The sequence below is a fragment of the Oncorhynchus kisutch genome, linkage group LG5 (assembly GCF_002021735.2).
Source record: "Oncorhynchus kisutch isolate 150728-3 linkage group LG5, Okis_V2, whole genome shotgun sequence".
Taxonomy (NCBI): Eukaryota; Metazoa; Chordata; class Actinopteri; order Salmoniformes; family Salmonidae; genus Oncorhynchus; species Oncorhynchus kisutch.
In genome coordinates, this window is record NC_034178.2 from 60,842,331 (window position 1) to 60,863,316 (window position 20,986).

Consider the following 20,986-nt stretch of genomic DNA (forward strand, 5'->3'; position numbering starts at 1 on the left):
GCCATTTTTAGCAAGCTAGCTTACCACCGGAGGACAACAACACAACGAGATGCAACCATTCAAGTTGTTTTTGTCAATTGTGTATTGCTCTCTTGTTATATGAATAGAGGGAAGCTAAATACAAACTGGCTTCTGTTGACACATTTTTTTTGGTGAGTCAGGACCATTCACAGTTGACCTTATTAAGTTTAGCTCTACGCTGGTTGGCTATTATTTTATTCCTTTTTTTTTAATCAAGGGAGGCCAAATTCTTGCTGTCTTCCCTTGCATTCACTTCTATGGGCAGCAAAAATGTCATACTCTTTTTGACCAGAGAGCATCAGATAGATGGCCTACACACACAGAGAAAAGAGAGGCTCCGTTTCGCTCACTCGGCTGCTTTCTCGGGTGAGACATTCAGCTTCTTGTGAATTGAAGGAAAATGATAAAACACAGAAAGGTAAATGGAAAAAACAAAGCCAGAAGAGGACTGGCCACCCCTCAGAGCCAGGTTCCTCTCCTCTCCATTCTCCTTCAGATCTGAAATTGGATTGTGAAACTTGCCAGCCAACCAGAAAAAGCAAGGCGAAGCAATTCAGGCATTCTTGAAAGTCAGGACAATCCTTGTCCTGCAGAAACATTATTTTTATAGTTGAAAATGTTTTATGTTGCAAGCAGTAGGCATTTAGAAATAAATATGAAATGGGGTTTTATAGTTACTCGTGACATCATGTGCCCCACGTACATTCGTCAATCGACATTTATATCAAATAAACACCATTAACATTAGCGTATGTCACAATGAAGAAAGTTCGACAAAAGAAAAATCCACCCCTGTCGAACAGATAAAAATGTTGTCGATCTTTAAAAAAGGTCTCCTATACATGTTTTAATTAAACATGTCACAATGATTTGTTTTTGACATTGCTTTTGTCGAATAAATATGGATCAATAAAAACAACTTTGTCCATAGGCAAATTATACACAAATATATTATGACGTTTATCTAAACCGTATAGCTCCACATTGACATGATTGGGTGAAGGTATGTGGGGAAGGAAGGTCCTGTATAAACAAAAGCTCACTTCCTTTACAACAGCTCTGTGCTGCTCCGTGAAGGCAAGGAGTGCAAATGCCCTGACTTCTGGAGAGGCCATATCACCGTAAATGCTGCAAGGCAAATGCAGACGTTGGATTGACCATGTAGCGTATTTTATGGACTCAGCACATATGGGTAACATCCATTACTGTACTTTCGACTAAAAGCCAATCAATGCTTGATCCGAAAATGTGTTCGGAGGCTTCATATGGAGGGTTTGATGCAATTGCGGAGCCTCTGAAGGCATGCAGAGGCCAAATTGAGCTCCGTACTATTTCACCATGCGCCGCACACATTTTTAAACAATTTAGAGTGCTCCGAAGAGCTCCTGCGCTATAGAAATTCAACAGTCAACTGACTGGGACTTCAAATAGTCCTATGGCACGTCAAGGGAACTGTAATGTACTGTTCAGATGGGTTAAATGATAACTGAAGTCTGGACACTGACTGTAGGCCTATATCCTTTCACATAGCCTTAATAATAACTCCTGCAGAATTAAGCATTTCTTGCACTGCTCTGTTAGCACTTCACCAAATCTTTCCCAAACATTACATCTCTCTTCTTTTTATTTTCAACTATCTATTTAGCAGCTTTTCTCTTGTTGAATTAGCCCTGACATTAGCTGTAGTTAAAAAGGAAATGGATCTCCATTGCCATTCCCAATCCCATGGAAATGTCCTCCGGCTCTTCAGTTAGTAGCTCCTGTCCATCCAGAAGAGTTGGACGTGGTTCTCATTCCAAAGGGATTCCCCTCTATCCTTATGGTACGGTAGGTGATGGAATTCAAAATATATATAATAAAGGTTACTGAAGTCATATTTCAAACCGTAAGTTAACAACTGAGCACACCATAGACTCTTTAAAGACTAACTTTGTACTGTCTGTGACATTCAGACCACTTGGATTATCTTTGAGGTGGTGGAGGGGGAAAATGGCTGCAGTGACTTTGAGAACTTCAATTGGAGGATGTGAAATAAAAAGGCTGGATTAGAATCAATAGAATTAGAACGGCTGCATGCTGTAAAGGGTACATGACAAATGTAATGACGGAATATTAGGACCGATGTCAGACGAGCAGACTTAGTCAATTACATAACTAGAGATGGTCTTGTTATGCTGCTGGAAATGTGATGGTTTAACAATGTGAGAAGAATATATTCAAGCCAGCACATCATGATCTGGATAGGCACAATGGTGTAAAAAGGTTACTAGTGTGTGAATTAATGTGAGTAGGAAAATGTAACAATTCTTACATATCCCTTCCCTGTCTGGTCTCTCAACGAGGAGTACTTTTGAATGAGTGCAGTGCACACATCCATGTATTGCCGGGTAGTGTGATACTTAAAGCAAAAGAGAAACATACAGGATTACTAACAATTCTATTTGTAACACAAATTACATTGATTGATGGCATTGATTATCATCAAGTAAAAGTTGAGTATGTGCTATCAGTTGCTGTGATTATGACAAGACAGTATGGAGAGATAGAGGATGGAGGATAGAGATAGAAGAACGCAATAATCACACTGTAAATACATTCATTGGGCATTCAGTTACAATTGGAAAAGAAAGAATAACACAGAACACATTATAATCACACTGCAAATACATCCAAAGACTTTATATAGAGGCTAACCTGTTTGTAGATCCATATCTTTAAAATGGTCATGCTTTGGTCTGAAATACTGAGGACAGAACAGGTTGCCCCAATACACCAGCCTGAAAAACATCAAAGGCATATTTTTGTCACGTTTAAAATAACCTACATTGGGTGGTCCCCCCCCCCCCCCCCCCCCCCCCCCCCCCCAACTCCAACCCACCCACCCACTTAACGGGACCGTGAAAGACAGGGACTAAAGGGAGGAGGATGTAAAGAGATTGTGAGAGTGTATCGTTGGGTCATCTGTGTGTGTCTTACCTGTTTGTGGAGGTTGAGTTTCTCACAGCACCCAAACTATATGAAAGCAGGCCACCCCAACATACCAGCCTGAAATACATAAATTAGACAAATTCAACATGAGTAGTTGATATGAAATGTAACATCTAATACAAAAATGGTTTTTGTCAAGTTTAACAACCTAGATTAGGTCATCTCTCTTTCTATCTGTCCCACTGGGCACATACGTCAGTACGTCAATTCAATATCTATTGTACATTGGCTCAACGTAATTTAATTGAAATTCCGTGAAAACAATGTTGATTCAACTAGAGTGTGTGGGCTGAGTGTGTGTATTGTGTGTGTGTGTGTCATACCTGTTTGTGGAGGCTGAGTTTCTCACAGCACCCACACTCTCTACAACTTAACTGGACAGGCGCATGATAAGAGAGGGACTAAAGTCTTAAAGAGAGGTGGCGAGAGACTTTATCTGAGTATGAGTTTAAATGAGTATAAATGAGGACATATATCTGAGTATAAATGAGGACATACTGTACATTTCTCAATGTTGAATATAGCTAGCTAAAGTTACAGTAACTTTAACTAGCTAGCATTAACTAAATCATACCAACAATTATACAACAATTATCAGCTAACATTACAGGCTATGTAACTTGGCTAGCAGATGAAAAACGAAGACTACATTACATGATTTATATAAATAAACTCAGCAAAAAAATAAATGTACCTTTTTCAGGACCCTGTCTTTCAAAGATAATTCGTAAAAATCCAAATAACTTCACAGGTCTTCATTGTAAAGGGTTTAAACACTGTTTCCCATGCTTGTTCCATGAAACATAAACAATTAATGAACATGCACCCGTGGAACAATCGTTAAGACACTAACAGCTTACAGACGTTCCTACTGACTCTGAAAAACAGTAAAAGGAGATGCTCATCTCTGTGAACGTGCCTTCGACATGCTGCAAGGAGGCATGAGGACTGCAGATGTAGCCAGGGAAATAAATGGCAAAGTCCGTACTGTGAGACGCCATAAGACAGTGCTACAGGGAGACAGGACGCACAGTTGATTGTCCTCACGGTGGCAGACCATGTGTAACAACACCTGCACAGGATCGGTACATCCGAACATCCCACCTGCGGGACCGGCTCAGGATGGCAACAACAACTGCCTGAGTTACACCAGGAACGCACAATCCCTCCATCAGTGCTCAGACTGTCCGCAATAGGCTGAGAGGCTGGACTGATGGCTTGTAGGCCTGTTGTAAGGCAGGTCCTCACCAGACATCACCGGCAACAACGTCGCCTATGGGAACAAACCCACTGTCGCTGGACCAGACAGGACTGGCAACAAGTGCTCTTCACTGACGAGTCGTGGTTTTGTCTCACCAGGGCTGGTGGTCGGATTCATTTTTATCGTCTAAGGAATGTGCGTTACACCGAGGCCTGTAGTCTGGAGCGGGATCGATTTGGAGGTGGATGGTCCGTCATGGTCTGGGGCGGTGTGTCACAGCATCATCGGACTGAGCTTGTTGTTATTGCAGGCAACCTCAACGCTGTGCGTTACAGGGAAGACATCCTCCTTCCTCATGTGGTACCCTTCCTGCAGGCTCACCCTGACATGACCCTCCAACATGACAATGCCACCAGCCATACAGCTCGTTCTGTGTGTGAATTCCTGCAAGGCAGGAATGTCAGTGTTCCTCACAGAAATGTCCGTAAACTTGCAGGTGCCTTGGTGGAAGAGCGGGGTGACATCTCACAGCAAGAATTGGCAAATCTGGTGCAGTCCATGAGGAGGAGATGTACTGCAGTACTTAATGCAGCTGGTTGCCACACCAGACACTGACTGTTACTTTTGATTTTGACCCCCCCCCCCCTTTGTTCAGGGACACATTATTCCATTTCTGTTAGTCACATGTATGTGGAACTTGTTCAGTTTATGTCTCAGTTGTTGAATCTTGTTACATTCATATAAATATTTACACATGTTAAGTTTGCTGAAAATAAACGCAGTTGACAGTGAGAGGACGTTTCTTTTTTTGCTGAGTTTATACATCAACAACCAATTAGTAGACAATTAGTAGGCAATGCCTACTCACAATTGGTCAAAATCACAATGCACATAATTGGAAACACGGATCTTCCTCTATCTTTTTTAGTACAAAACATAGAAAGACACCATTTTCACATAGAGTATGTTGATGTTGGGGTGGTGCTGGAGATGATGAATATGAAGTTGAAAAATGGTGCAGTTTCACTTTAAATGTTCCTTTTTTAACTTTATATTATCCTAAAGGATCCTCAAGGAACCTTTTCTTTTTAGAGTGTACAGTTAGGCCCTAAAATGTAGGCTTATACACTAATGCCAGATAGCCAAAAATAATGAAAGGAAAACCTCAATGTAGCCTATAGATATAAATTGCACAATAATTATACATTTATGGATTTTCAAACGCACGCTGAAATCTATGACCACCGTGAACGCCCACCGGGGAAAATGGCGTAAAAAGAGTGTGTCCTAAGGGTAATTTTTCATTATAACGTTGGGGGAAAGACATTCCTAGCATGTGGGGAATGTGTTTGCTGCAGTAGCGGTGCGTGAGTAAAATCACTGGGGAAGCCAAGCCAGAAAAAAAAGCCATATTACAACCTGTGTTGTGATAATTGCATTGTTTGCTGTAACGAAGACACTCACAGGTGCATAAGGTGAGTATTTATTGATAAAAAGACAAATAAACCAAATAGGAGCCGCGTACTGAACGTGAACACAAACCAATACTGCCTGATGACTGAGGCTACTGAGGGCTAAATAAAGGGAAGGTAATCAAGGTGATGAAGTCCAGGTGTGCGTAATGATGGGGAGCAAGTGTGCTGTAATAATGGTTTCCAGGGCCGGTGGTTAGTAGACCTGCGACGAGTGCTGGAGAGAGGGAGCTGGAACAGGTGTGACATTTGCTTTATAACCTGTTAGTTCATATGCCTTTACACCATGAGGCCGAGAAAACACAGTGGCAGAATAAATTCAACTACACCCGTTTCATCACAAACCCAGAGTGCAACATCTGTAACCAAATATGTGCAAACAAAGAATTAGAACGGCTGCATGCTGTAAAGGGTACATGACAAATGTAATGACGGAATATTAGGACCGATGTCAGACGAGCAGACTTAGTCAATTACATAACTAGAGATGGTCTTGTTATGCTGCTGGAAATGTGATGGTTTAACAATGTGAGAAGAATATATTCAAGCCAGCACATCATGATCTGGATAGGCACAATGGTGTAAAAAGGTTACTAGTGTGTGAATTAATGTGAGTAGGAAAATGTAACAATTCTTACATATCCCTTCCCTGTCTGGTCTCTCAACGAGGAGTACTTTTGAATGAGTGCAGTGCACACATCCATGTATTGCCGGGTAGTGTGATACTTAAAGCAAAAGAGAAACATACAGGATTACTAACAATTCTATTTGTAACACAAATTACATTGATTGATGGCATTGATTATCATCAAGTAAAAGTTGAGTATGTGCTATCAGTTGCTGTGATTATGACAAGACAGTATGGAGAGATAGAGGATGGAGGATAGAGATAGAAGAACGCAATAATCACACTGTAAATACATTCATTGGGCATTCAGTTACAATTGGAAAAGAAAGAATAACACAGAACACATTATAATCACACTGCAAATACATCCAAAGACTTTATATAGAGGCTAACCTGTTTGTAGATCCATATCTTTAAAATGGTCATGCTTTGGTCTGAAATACTGAGGACAGAACAGGTTGCCCCAATACACCAGCCTGAAAAACATCAAAGGCATATTTTTGTCACGTTTAAAATAACCTACATTGGGTGGTCCCCCCCCCCCCCCCCCCCCAACTCCAACCCACCCACCCACTTAACGGGACCGTGAAAGACAGGGACTAAAGGGAGGAGGATGTAAAGAGATTGTGAGAGTGTATCGTTGGGTCATCTGTGTGTGTCTTACCTGTTTGTGGAGGTTGAGTTTCTCACAGCACCCAAACTATATGAAAGCAGGCCACCCCAACATACCAGCCTGAAATACATAAATTAGACAAATTCAACATGAGTAGTTGATATGAAATGTAACATCTAATACAAAAATGGTTTTTGTCAAGTTTAACAACCTAGATTAGGTCATCTCTCTTTCTATCTGTCCCACTGGGCACATACGTCAGTACGTCAATTCAATATCTATTGTACATTGGCTCAACGTAATTTAATTGAAATTCCGTGAAAACAATGTTGATTCAACTAGAGTGTGTGGGCTGAGTGTGTGTATTGTGTGTGTGTGTGTCATACCTGTTTGTGGAGGCTGAGTTTCTCACAGCACCCACACTCTCTACAACTTAACTGGACAGGCGCATGATAAGAGAGGGACTAAAGTCTCGTTCTGTGTGTGAATTCCTGCAAGGCAGGAATGTCAGTGTTCCTCACAGAAATGTCCGTAAACTTGCAGGTGCCTTGGTGGAAGAGCGGGGTGACATCTCACAGCAAGAATTGGCAAATCTGGTGCAGTCCATGAGGAGGAGATGTACTGCAGTACTTAATGCAGCTGGTTGCCACACCAGACACTGACTGTTACTTTTGATTTTGACCCCCCCCCCCCTTTGTTCAGGGACACATTATTCCATTTCTGTTAGTCACATGTATGTGGAACTTGTTCAGTTTATGTCTCAGTTGTTGAATCTTGTTACATTCATATAAATATTTACACATGTTAAGTTTGCTGAAAATAAACGCAGTTGACAGTGAGAGGACGTTTCTTTTTTTGCTGAGTTTATACATCAACAACCAATTAGTAGACAATTAGTAGGCAATGCCTACTCACAATTGGTCAAAATCACAATGCACATAATTGGAAACACGGATCTTCCTCTATCTTTTTTAGTACAAAACATAGAAAGACACCATTTTCACATAGAGTATGTTGATGTTGGGGTGGTGCTGGAGATGATGAATATGAAGTTGAAAAATGGTGCAGTTTCACTTTAAATGTTCCTTTTTTAACTTTATATTATCCTAAAGGATCCTCAAGGAACCTTTTCTTTTTAGAGTGTACAGTTAGGCCCTAAAATGTAGGCTTATACACTAATGCCAGATAGCCAAAAATAATGAAAGGAAAACCTCAATGTAGCCTATAGATATAAATTGCACAATAATTATACATTTATGGATTTTCAAACGCACGCTGAAATCTATGACCACCGTGAACGCCCACCGGGGAAAATGGCGTAAAAAGAGTGTGTCCTAAGGGTAATTTTTCATTATAACGTTGGGGGAAAGACATTCCTAGCATGTGGGGAATGTGTTTGCTGCAGTAGCGGTGCGTGAGTAAAATCACTGGGGAAGCCAAGCCAGAAAAAAAAGCCATATTACAACCTGTGTTGTGATAATTGCATTGTTTGCTGTAACGAAGACACTCACAGGTGCATAAGGTGAGTATTTATTGATAAAAAGACAAATAAACCAAATAGGAGCCGCGTACTGAACGTGAACACAAACCAATACTGCCTGATGACTGAGGCTACTGAGGGCTAAATAAAGGGAAGGTAATCAAGGTGATGAAGTCCAGGTGTGCGTAATGATGGGGAGCAAGTGTGCTGTAATAATGGTTTCCAGGGCCGGTGGTTAGTAGACCTGCGACGAGTGCTGGAGAGAGGGAGCTGGAACAGGTGTGACATTTGCTTTATAACCTGTTAGTTCATATGCCTTTACACCATGAGGCCGAGAAAACACAGTGGCAGAATAAATTCAACTACACCCGTTTCATCACAAACCCAGAGTGCAACATCTGTAACCAAATATGTGCAAACAAATTGAGAAATAAGCTTTTTGTGCATATGGAAAATGTCTCTGAACATTTAGATTCGATTGGAAGCAGTCATTTTGCTCATCGTTTGCCTTCAGTTCATCTTGCCAAACTATGTTGTTGGTCATGCATGGTGGGGTTCCAACTTCCCTTTCGTCATTGTATGCCAAAAATATTAAACCAAATATTAGGGATATATATATTTAGAAATTTCCCTTGGATTGACGTTTGAGTGTTTTCGATTGAAGGCCAACAATAGTTGTACATTACAAACCACGTTTCCATCCAGTTTTTATGCGAGTAAAGTTATTTCGACATAGTGGGTTATTTTTGTCTGTAAAATGTATTACAACTCATTATTGATATAATAACCATCATATCAGGGTAAACTTGGAGTCACGCGATGATATGGTTTTCCGAGTCCCACTACGACTCGGAAAACCATGCAGTTTTTTAGGCTACAGATTAAATTAATTATGTTGAACTTCACTGGGTGGTGAAAGTGCATGGTGATCTTGATGCTCCATTCCAATACATTTCGAGGGTCTTATTCTGGTGGCATGATGATCGACGCTTGACTGCAGTTCGACAAATAAAAATATTATCGTTTTTTTCCATAATAATTTAATCATGTAGACTAGCCTACCCGCACTGTATATGCGAACTGTTGGCTCGATCGCATGTGCCAGGAGGCACATTTGCTATTTAACACAAATTTGTGTGACAAAACTATCGCTAGATTTGAAAATGCGATGGAAACACATTGAACTTTAGATGTTTGTTCAGTTAGCCTATTTGAACACTTAGGCGTTAAAGTAAATTTTGTGTGCACTACCTTGACACGCACTGATTTTTATCCACAATAAATCAGTTTGGTGGAAACACACCTGGTGGGAAAGAAGTTTGTTCAGACCCATTATAAACACAATGTTACCCAAATAAAGAGACTCAAGTTCATATCAATGACTTAAGGTTAGTCTTTTTGCCAACAATAGAGGAAAACAAGGTTGACATAAGCAACAATGAACTTATATAACAAAAAGTTTTAATTTAAGCAGACACATTTACACTGCTAATAGCACAATAGCTTTCTGAATCACAAAGAAAACTAAACATTTATTCAAAAACATATACAAAAACTATTAAAGCACTTAATGCTTTGTTAAATTTCTTAAATATAATATATGCATGTAAAACATGTTTTATTTTAAAAGTCAGTCAAACTGTAGTCATTCACTTTATGTTGAGGCTTTAGTACTGTAAAATAAACAAAAATAATTGCATTCCGAAGTAGGTACTTAGTTATTATTGGTGCTTTAGCTCTCTGAACAAACATATGAACGCAACATGGTACAATTTCAACGATTTTACTGAGTTACAGTTCATATAAGGAAATCATTCAATTGAAATAAATGTGTCCCTAATCGATGGATTTCACGACTGGGCAGGGGTGCAGCTACGGGTGGGCCTGGGAGGGCATCGGCCCACACACTTGAGGAGCCAGCTCCCACCCAATCAGAATGAATTTTCACCACACAAGGGCTTTATTACAAAAATAAATAATCCACAGTTTCATCAGTTGTCTAGGTGGCTGGTCTCAGACAATCCCGCAGGTGAAGAAGCCGAATGTGGAGGTCCTGGGCTGGCGTTGTTACATGTGGTCTGCAGTGGTGAGGCCGGTTAGAAGTACTGCCAAATTCTTTAAAATAAAGTATAGTAAAGAAATTAACATTACATTCTCTGGCAACAGCTCTGGTGGACATTTCTGTAGTCAGCATGCCAATTGCGCACTCCCTCAAAACTTGAGACATTGTGTTGTGACAAAACTTCACATTTTAGTGGCCTTTTATTGTCACCAGCACAAGGTGCACCTGTATAATGATCATGCTGTTTATTCAGCTTCTTGATGTCAGATGGATGGATTATCTTGGCAAAGGAGAAACGCTCACTAACTGAGATGTAACCAAATATGGGCACAACATTGGAGAAATAAGCTTTTATTGCATATGGAAAATGTATGGGATCTTTTATTTCAGCTCAGTAAACCAACACTTTACATGTTGAGTTTATATTTTTGTTCAGTATAGTAATATCATTTTGAAATTAGGGATAAGTATTGTAATTAACAAATAATAACAATACCAATTCTTACACAATAAAACTACATTGAGATTCATGGGATTAAAAAATGTTTTATTCCATCTGGATTTAAATTATGGAGAGATAGAAGGTATTGGATTTAACAATTAAAAATATTGTTTATAATACTGATTCTTACACAATCTATATTGTTGGTTCATAAGAGCATATTTATTTAAATGTTGGCATCTTACCTTAACATTTCACCCAAGCATTGATATGAGCATAACAACTCCCATGAACTGGGTAAACAGGAGGACGGGGGTCAGGAACGACCACACAGGCCACAGTGCTATATTAAAACTGGGGAGAAGAAAAAACAAATGTGCTTGAGACCAAGATCATTGTGATTACCATTGGAGATATTGTAAAATAGGCTTACAACTTACTAACCGAAAGCATTATGTAATTAGCTAGATATTAACTCTAAAACCCTTATTATCAGTAGAGTTTTCAGCGGTTAGCTTCACCCACAGTTGGTTGCGTGTGAGCTACAATGCCCGCGCTGTTTTAACATTTAGAAGCGTCAATAATCATTGTTTGCATATGCCCCTTTATCTTTCATATCAATGAGATAAAAGAAATAAATATATATCCAAAGAAAAAAATATACACTTTCTGTAGCAGCTTTACACAGATCCACAAGCTGTGTGTCTCCAGTTGACAAACTACACTTCCTCCACAGTTACGCTCACACACAGGTGTTCGGAGCACCCTAGATAGTTCATTAGCACAGGCAGCCACCTATGTCTTCAGTTTGTCTTCCGTAAACAAGAGCTGTAACCTGGAGATATTGCCGTGCGGGAACACTATCCCTCAACGTATTAAAAGGTGTGTAACGTAACCTTTTGTTTTTTGAAAATGATTTATCACTGACATGAAAGTTATGTTCCTTATGTTTCCAAAACCGTACCGCAAGCAATGTGTTTTACATGTTCAGAATGAGCCCCGGGGTCTTAACAAAACTCCACCGGCCAGAAGATACTATTGTCAATAGGCACTAAAGGTACAGTGCTTTCAGAATGTATCCATACCCCTTGACTTATTTTCAATGTTGTGTTGAGGACATAAAATAAAATAACAAGTACATTACATTAGTTAACCAAACATCACAGGCATCATAAACAAATTATTAAAGTCAATCAAAACAATTGCACACCTCGGTGAACTCATTTCTCATCAGGGTTTTAAACTGCCCTTGTGATTCCAAAAATGTGGAGTGTTCAAACTAAAACCAGATTTACCTAGTTCAGTGGAGACTAGAGAAAGAGTTAACCAACCACATGAACGGGTTTGGTATTTCATGCTCTTACAATTTAACAATGAAGTTAGGTAAGTCAGAAGCTTGTAGAGCGTTGTAAACAAAAAAGGAGCAATGAAGTGATCTACGGGATTTTAAAGAGGAGTGGCCAACCTTTTGATATGGGATGCAGTGATGCGTATTAAAGCAAAGGCCGCTATTAAGTGGCTATTAAGAGTTCTGTTACAGCCGGAATAAAAATATTTATTAAATAGATTTGTTTCTCTCCCATCTACTACACACAAAACCCCAGATGTCTTATTTTACCAGGTGACAAATATTTTACAATAATAACAAAATTAAAACATGTTTTTAGACATTTTTAGAAAATGAAATACAGAAATATCTCATTTACCTAAGTGTTCACACCCCTGAGTCAATCAATAAATGTTAGAATCACTTTTGGCAGTGATTACAGCTGTGAGTCTTTCTGGATAAGTCTCTAAGAGCTTTGCACACCTGGATTGTACAATATTTGCACATTATTATTTTAAAAAATTATTCAAGCTCTTAGAGACTTATCCAGAAAGACAGCTGTAATTGCTGAAAAAAAGTGATTCTAACATTTATTGACAGCCATTTTCAAGTCTTGCATTAGATTTTCAAGCTGATTTATGTAAAAAATTTAACTAGGCCACGAAGGAACATTCATTGTTGTTTTGGTAAGCAACTCCAGCGAATATTTGGCCTTGTGTTTTAGGTTGCCCTGCTGGAAGGTGAATGTCTGTCAGTATCTCTTGGAAAGCAGACTGAACCAGGTTTTCTAGGATTTGCCTGTGCTTAGCACTATTCCATTTCGTCCCCCCCCCCCTAGTCCTTGCAGATGAAAAGCATACCCAAAATATGATGCAGCCACCACCATGCTTGAAAATATGAAGAGTAGTACTCAGTGATGTGTTGTATTTGCCCCAATCCTAACGCTTTGTATTCAGAACATGAAGCTAATTTCTTTGCCACATTTTTGACAGTTTTACTTTAGTGGCTTATTGGAAACAGGATGCACGTTTTGGAATATTTTATTCTGTACAGGCATCTTTTCAGTCGGTCATTTAAGATAACATTGTAGTTACTCCACAATACTGTTGATCCATCCTCAGTTTCTCCCATCACAGCCATTAAACTCTAACTGTTTTAAAATTCCCATTGGCCTCATTGTGAAATGCCTGATACATTCCTCTCTGGCAACTGATTTAGGAAGGATGCCTGTATCTTTACAGTGACTGGGTGTATTGATACACCATCCAAAGTGTAATTAATAACTAGAGATCGACTGATTAATGGCCAATTAATTAGGGCCGATTTCAAGTTTTCATAATCGGAAATTTGTAATTTTGGACGCGATTATTATTATATATACTTTTTTACAGCTTTATTTAATCTTTATTTAACTAGGCAAGTCAGTTAAGAACACATTCTTATTTTCAATGACGGCCTAGGAACAGTGGGTTAACTGCCTCGTTCAGGGGCAGAACGGCAGATTTTTACCTTGTCAGCTCAGGGATTCAATCTTGCAACCTTACGGTTAACTAGTCCAACGCTCTAACCACCTGCCTCACGAGGAGCCCGCCTGTTACGCAAATGCAGTAAGAAGCCAATGTAAGTTGCTAGCTAGCATTAAACTTAATCAATCATAATGACTACTAGTTTATCTAGCGTGTCCTGCTTTGCATATAATCGATGCAGTGCGCATTCGCGAAAAAGAACTGTTGTTGCGCCAACGTGTACCTAACCATAAACATCGATTCCTTTCTTAAAATCAATACACAGAAGTATTATTTTTAAACCTGCATATTTAGCTAAAATAAATCCAGGTTAGCAGGCAATATTAACCAGGTGAAATTGTGTCACTTCTCTTGCGTTCATTGCACGTAGAGTCAGGGTATATGCAACAGTTTGGGCAGCCTGGCTCATTGTGAACTTTTTTGCCAGAATTTTACGTAATTATGACATAACATTGAAGGTTGTGCAATGTAACAGGAATATTTAGACTGATGGATGCCACCCGTTAGATAAAATATGGAACGGTTCTCTATTTCACTGAAAGAATAAACGTTGTTTTCATGATGATAATTTCCGGATTCAACCATATTAATGACCTAAGGCTCGCATTTCTGTGTGTTATTATGTTATAATTAAGTCTATGATTTGATAGAGCAGTCTGACTGAGCGATGGTAGGCACCAGCAGGCTCATAAGCATTCATATTCAAACAGCACTTTCGTGCGTTTTGCCAGCAGCTCTGCTGTTTATGACTTCAAGCTTATCAACTCCCGAGATTAGGCTGGTGTAACGATGTGATGTGAAATGGCTAGCCAGTTAGCGGGGTGCTCGCTAATAGTGTTTCAAACATCACTCGCTCTAAGACTTGGAGTAGTTGTTCCCCTTGCTCTGCATGGGTAACGCTGCTTCGAGGGTGGCTGTTGTCGTTGTGTTCCTGGATCGAGCCCAGGTAGGAGTGAGAAGAGGTACGGAAGCTATACTGTTACACTAAAGTGCCTACAAGAACATCCAATAGTCAAAGGTATATGAAAAACAAATGGTATAGAGAGAAATAGTCCTATAATTCCTATAATAACTACCACCTAAAACTTCTTACCTGGGAATATTGAAGACTCATGTTAAAAGGAACCACCAGCTTTCATATGTTCTCATGTTCTGAGCAAGGAAGTTAAATGTTAGCTTTCTTACATGGCACATATTGCACTTCTACTTTCTTCACCACTTTTTTTTGCATTATTTAAACCAAATTGAACATGTTTCATTATTTATTTGAGGCTAAATAGATTTTATTGATATATTATATTAAGTTAAAATAAGTGTTCATTCAGTATTGTTGTAATTGTCATTATTACAAAAAATAAAAATAATTGGCAGATTAATCGGCATCGGCTTTTTTGGTCCTCCAATAATCGGTATCGGTGTTGAAAAATCATAATCGGTCGACCTCTATTAATAACTTTACTATGCTCAAAGGGATATTCAATGTCTGCTTTATTATTACTTTTACCCATCTACCAATAGGTGCTCTTCTTACCGAGGCATTGGAAAACCTCCCTGATCTTTGTGGTTGAATCTGTGTTAGAAATTCACTTCTCGACTGAGGGATCTTACAGATAATTGTATGTGTGGGGTACATAGAAGAGATAACATGATTTTTGAATGACTAACTTATACATTTTTCTCCTGAATTTATTTAGGCTTGCCATAAAAAAATGGGTTGAATACTTATTCACTAAAGACATTTCAGCTTTCCATTTTTTATTAATTTGTAAAAAATGTCCCAAAAAATAATTCCACTTTAACAATATAGGGTATTGTGTCTAGGCCAGTGACACACAATCTCAATTTAATACATTTTCAATTTAGGCTGTAACAACATGTGGAAAAAGTCAAGGGGCGTGAATACTTTCTCAAGGCACTTTAGTTAGCGTCTATGAATGGGTTAGCACGTATCCATGTATTACCTGCATGATGCTGCGAGGAAGGCTGCTGTGGTGATAGGAGGAATCGCAGGGTACTCATGATCATAGTGCTGTATTCCCTTAAACCATTCCAGGTATACGATGCAAAACATGGCCAAAGCTAGGCATATTCCCAGCAGTATCACACCAACATTGAACCACCAGCTGGAAAACAATACAAAACACATAAGCAGCAAATACATGACAGGAACTTGTGGTTTGGTTCTTTCATGAAATGCCATCATAAATACTTTTTCCAATTACAGTGACCAATCTACCCTTTAGTAACCTAAGACCAAACAGAATGTTGGTTATTTTCTGGCCAGTGGAATTCACTTCAATAGGAGCGATTCAAGACTACAATCCAGAGATAAAATTATCCATTTTGGATCCAGGCTGACGACCCCTTTTGATTACTAATCACAGATGACCTACTGCAAAGACCTATACACACACACTTGTCCCCTTTTATCTTCAATTTAGCTACAAAAGGTACAAAAAGGTTTTTTCATCACTACAACACCTTCTGATATCGCCATTCTCCGTGATGACGCGGAGGAAGTCGAAATAGTAAGTCAAGCCGACAGAAGCCACAATCCAGAAGACGGAATGGCGGTTGATCCGAGGAAGTGGTTTGGCATCTTTCTCTTCTTGACCTGCAAGTTTGAGGCAAAATTCCATGGTCATTTGGAATGCAGTAGGCATGGTCCTAAATCATCACTTTTCACAATGAGTAGATTTTTCATTTCAAAAGAAACACAAAAGGCCTAGAGAAAGTGTGTGATTATTTGCTCCCACACAGTTGAACATTTGTTGAAGGGCGCTACACAATCTAGCTAGGCCTAAGTATGATGATAGCCTAGGCTACAACCTACTAATAAGCATCCTTGAGTTAAATACTGAATACTGTCTGCCTGCCAAAGACCTGGTCACCACTAATGCAACAAGGAAAAAGTGTACAAAGAGGCTATGAAACCTGATAGAATTTACACCAGAATATGAGAACAGAAGGTGCCCAAACCGCTGCACCTTTTAAGGTTCAATACATTTCAGGATTAAACTATTAAATTGCTATTTTAATTGTCTAGTAATCTGACATTCGCAGCTTGGTGGGTCTGATTTCAACTAGAGTACATTTTTGTAAATTAGAGATTAATAAATAGGCTTTTCAAAAAGTATGCTTATAGCATGAGGGGCAGTGAAGGAGGAATGGGGAGGCTTGGACAAGTTGCTGTGGGGGGTGCAGAGCTGTTGACCGGGGTAAGGGTAGCCAGGTGGAAAGCATGGCCAGCCGTAGAAAAACGCTTATTGAAATTCTCGATTATTGTAGATTTATCCGTGGTGACAGCGTTTCCTAGCCTCAGTGCAGTGAGCAGCTGGGAGGAGGTGCTCTTATTCTCCATGGACTGTACAGTGATGTTGAGGTCTGTTTTCTTTTTTTCTCTTCTGAGAACTTTTTGGTTTCTTTAGCCATGCACAAATGACAGTATTGTGCCAAACCTACGGAGTTGATTTATGACTTGTAGAATGTTTTAATTATATGCCCAGACTTTTCACTGTATTTTTGTACCGTGTTAAATATTAGCCGCTATCGGTAGCCACCGTCAGTTATAACCTCATACATTTATAACTGTCACTGACTTTAGTGTCAGGTAAATTATGTAATGGAATTATGAAAACTGTCTTTCCTGTCACGTTCCTGTGGTTGTTCCTGATGATCGCGAGCAAAAGTAGATCATAGACTAATGTATTAAAAGTTGACAAATAATTTGGGACATTTAGACTATTTGAAACATTATGGAACGCAGACCATATGTAGAAGTTTAAACCTGGAGCATTATTCATGATGACTGGATCATTGTCATCACAGTTCTGTGATTAGTGAGGATTGTTAGGGTAGCTTTATAGGACTTACTGTTCAACCCCTATTGTACACTTTTCTCACCTTCCAATATTTCATTGATTAAACAATTGAACATGGCAACTTTCAGGGTGAATCAAACAACTATTTTTGATTCACCAATATATTTTCTGCGTTAAAGGCTCTCCAAAAAATATACAAGAGAGTATTTTTCAATCTACCAATTGGTGCTGATTAGGAGACCAATCTGTGTGTATTTACATGGCTTTCTTTCATTGATCCCTAATATTCTGAACCGTTCTCTCCATATATTCTATGGAGTCTGTCGAGAAAACTCTCATTAAAAAAAGGTACAAATTAAAATGGATGGCTTTACATAAATGTACTTAAAACACTACTGAATAAAAGCTCCACGAGAGTTGAATTCAATTTATTCAGCGCAAGCAAGGGACCCACACCTGCAAATCCCATTCTCGCATGTATTTTAGTTTTATGAGATACCCTGTGAGAGCCTTCGTGCCCAAACCCATGCAGTGTTATAAATGCAAAATATTTGGTAATGTATCAGCTGTATGTAGACGGGAGAGGTATCGCATGCCAGCTGAGCCTAAATGCTGCAATTGTGGTCGTGGAACATGTTAGGGTGAAGGAGACTGAGGTGGTAAGTATAAGGGCTTTCCCGCATGTCTCCTATGCAGAGGCGGTGTGAAGAATGGAAGAAAGGAGTGAAGTTGAAGAACTAATGGTAGTAGGAGTAGAGACATTAGATAATATTCCTTGTCAACAGAGGGATCCTGACATGTTGCATGTTAAGGTGGTCTTTTATTGCATTGGTTATCAACTACACAGCGCAAACAGAGCCTGTTTAGGGATGTGATGTGAACGGTGATTGAAGGGGTGTGATGGATTTTGATGAATTTTTTGTATCTTGTCAGGTCACCCCCCTCTTCCTGCAATGAAATATGTTTTGTTTCAATACCCCGTACAGTAGGGGGAGGCAATACACCAATAGGTGTAGTCTGGCATAAAATCTTAAAGTAGAAGAAGGTAAGTCTGAATACCAACTACTGAGAAGTGCTTAGGAAAGGTGTACATTTCCTAGGTCTGAATCGGTCAATTAAGGCATATCAGTTTACGGAGACACTGGGGTAAGTCTCCAGTACAGAAGTATACTCTGAAACTATCGTGTTGCTGCAGTGCTGACACAGATTTTAATACAATCAACAATCAGTGGCATGCTTCCCAGTTTAAGCCCAAAAGTTAAGACACGTGTTCTGTTGTCAAATCTGCCTACTGGACCTCCTGTTTGATGCGCAATGTTGGCTATATGAGCCCATACTTAATGTGCCAGCTGTAAAATAAATGCAGGCAGCTACCGAGACAATCATTAACGTCAGCTGACGTTAACTAGAGGATTTTCCTTACAGTTCTGTAGAGGCGTAGAGACTCAACTTTAGCAAGCTAGCTAGTTAACTTTATATTAATAGCGATAAGAAATTGGATGATAAGCAACGACACAGACCAAATAAGTTATTTACGTCTCATTCATTGATACGTTTACTGTTTTTGAAATTCAGTTCTTTGTGCTAGCAACTGAGGGCAGCAAACGAAGGAATGTTCATGGCTAAAGTATACCGTTGACTTACTCTTTTCGTTGCTGTCACCTGCTGAAACCCCTTGCATGAGAAGTTCAGCGTCTTTCTTAAATCTATTTCGTAGATTTAAAAATTGACTATCAGCAAGCATGTTTGATATCAGGGTGTTGGTCTTAGCTGACTGGCAGGCTAGCTGTGGATAAAGCTTCTTGGTCCCTTGTCCACTGACTTCTTCTTATTATTCGGTGCTTAACGGCGGTTGGCATTTAATATAATGTTACATTATCGCCACCAACTGGACCGGATAATACAATTCATTCCACTTTGTGATACAAAAATGGGAAAAACGAAATGAAAAATGACCCTGCTAACTATTAACCCTACACTCATTAAAAAAACACCACCACATTCCACTATTTTAACACTATCTAAATCCTACACCAGGCGATGGGACACCCCCTGCAATGCAGCAGTAAAATCTCGTAACTCAAAGTACTTCTCTGCTGCTGCCGCAAAAACAAATACTGTGATTTGCATTCCATTCCTACGGTACAGTTGATAACCATGGCAATGAACGCTAAAAAGCCAACCTTACTGAAGCACATTTAATTCGTAGGCCCTGTACTGTACTGTACTGACAAAAAGTATACTACTCACCAGGAGCCTCTCAGGATCCCTCCCCTTGACCCATCTTCCTGTACTTTTTTCACTGCCTCAGCATATGGCACCTTCTGTACAACTCTGACCCTGGCAACCTAAATCTGCCTCTCTCGCACCGGATACTTCTGATCAGTAATGTCACTAGAGATTCATGGATAGGGGGGCTAAGCCTCTTTTGGGGGGGTCTGGGCATACTCCCCCAGATGTATTTTTAACGCGCCCAAAATGTCTTTGCATCATGTCTTTTTAGAGTAACAACAGGTGTAAAATCTATCAAAATAAGGATATTTTTGGTCAAGGTTGGCTAAAAGTATACCTGTCTCATAGTTTGTGTTAGACACTGATCTAATATGACTTACTTAAATTCTATCAAAATAAAGAAATTGAAGTCCACTCTGTCCCCATCCATCCAACACCCACAAAAGGCACACAAATGGCTGTACTATGTAGCCAAAATACTTTTGTGATTTTATTTTGAAAGAGAGAGAAAGAAATGAGAAGACATATTATACCATTAGAAAAAAACAGTATCTTCCACAATGGGGCAAAAAAATACAAAATAATAATAATACATTTAAATGTTAATTAAACTAATGAGCTTAATAAAATTGTAAAAAACTGAAAAATAATTAGGAATAAAATCTGACATCCTATATTACAGAACTGCTTCTCCTGCTTCTTTCTTTTAATGCTTATTCTGTGGGTGGACGCATCAAAGTGTACCTATTTTTAAAGGTGGCAAAGCGGTCAATGCCACTATTGTGGGTTAGTGGCCCAAGGACTTCACCCTCAATTGACATGGCTGCAAGACTTGCAAGACTTTTTTGACCCATTTTCTTACGCAACCAAGAGTGCAGCCGGCGTAGTGCACTGAAGGACCTTTCACAGGAGCAGATGCTCGCAATAATTGTGAGGGCAACCTGAATGATTTCCTTCCGAGAAGGAAACATATCATCATCCAGGAGGTTATGCACAGCTAGCATATCTTTTGGAGGACATCCAGCCTCTCTTTTCTGGCCAAGAAAGTTTCTGGCCACCAACATCTCTTCTGTTTTAACATCAATACTGTAGTGCTTGGTAAACTCAGTTAAGCATGATGTATCTAGGAAGTTATTTGAGTTGGGGCTGCATGCCTGTATCGCTGGTCAAGCT

At 39.4% G+C, this 20,986-nt stretch overlaps 1 protein-coding gene and 2 long non-coding RNA genes across 3 annotated transcripts; all 3 read right to left on the reverse strand.

Annotated features, from left to right (window-relative positions):
- Positions 1 to 2,135: 2,135 nt before the first annotated feature.
- Positions 2,136 to 3,418, reverse strand: LOC116374097 (uncharacterized). Its single transcript, XR_004209910.1, has 4 exons — positions 3,333 to 3,418; positions 2,998 to 3,066; positions 2,716 to 2,798; positions 2,136 to 2,419 (listed from the first exon to the last, which is right to left on the reverse strand). It is a non-coding gene; the product is annotated as an uncharacterized LOC116374097 (long non-coding RNA).
- A 1,670-nt stretch (positions 3,419 to 5,088) lies between these two features.
- On the reverse strand, positions 5,089 to 7,495 carry LOC116374098 (uncharacterized). The gene is made up of 5 exons (XR_004209911.1): positions 7,310 to 7,495; positions 6,975 to 7,043; positions 6,704 to 6,786; positions 6,321 to 6,407; positions 5,089 to 5,913 (listed from the first exon to the last, which is right to left on the reverse strand). It is a non-coding gene; the product is annotated as an uncharacterized LOC116374098 (long non-coding RNA).
- A 2,287-nt stretch (positions 7,496 to 9,782) lies between these two features.
- LOC109890287 (transmembrane protein 128-like) lies at positions 9,783 to 19,425 on the reverse strand. The gene is made up of 5 exons (XM_020482270.2): positions 19,226 to 19,425; positions 16,242 to 16,374; positions 15,722 to 15,883; positions 11,153 to 11,261; positions 9,783 to 10,518 (listed from the first exon to the last, which is right to left on the reverse strand). The coding sequence occupies exons 1-4, from the start codon at positions 19,323 to 19,325 to the stop codon at positions 11,162 to 11,164; spliced, it is 495 nt and encodes a 164-aa protein (XP_020337859.1). The 5' UTR covers positions 19,326 to 19,425; the 3' UTR covers positions 9,783 to 10,518; positions 11,153 to 11,161.
- Positions 19,426 to 20,986: the final 1,561 nt, after the last annotated feature.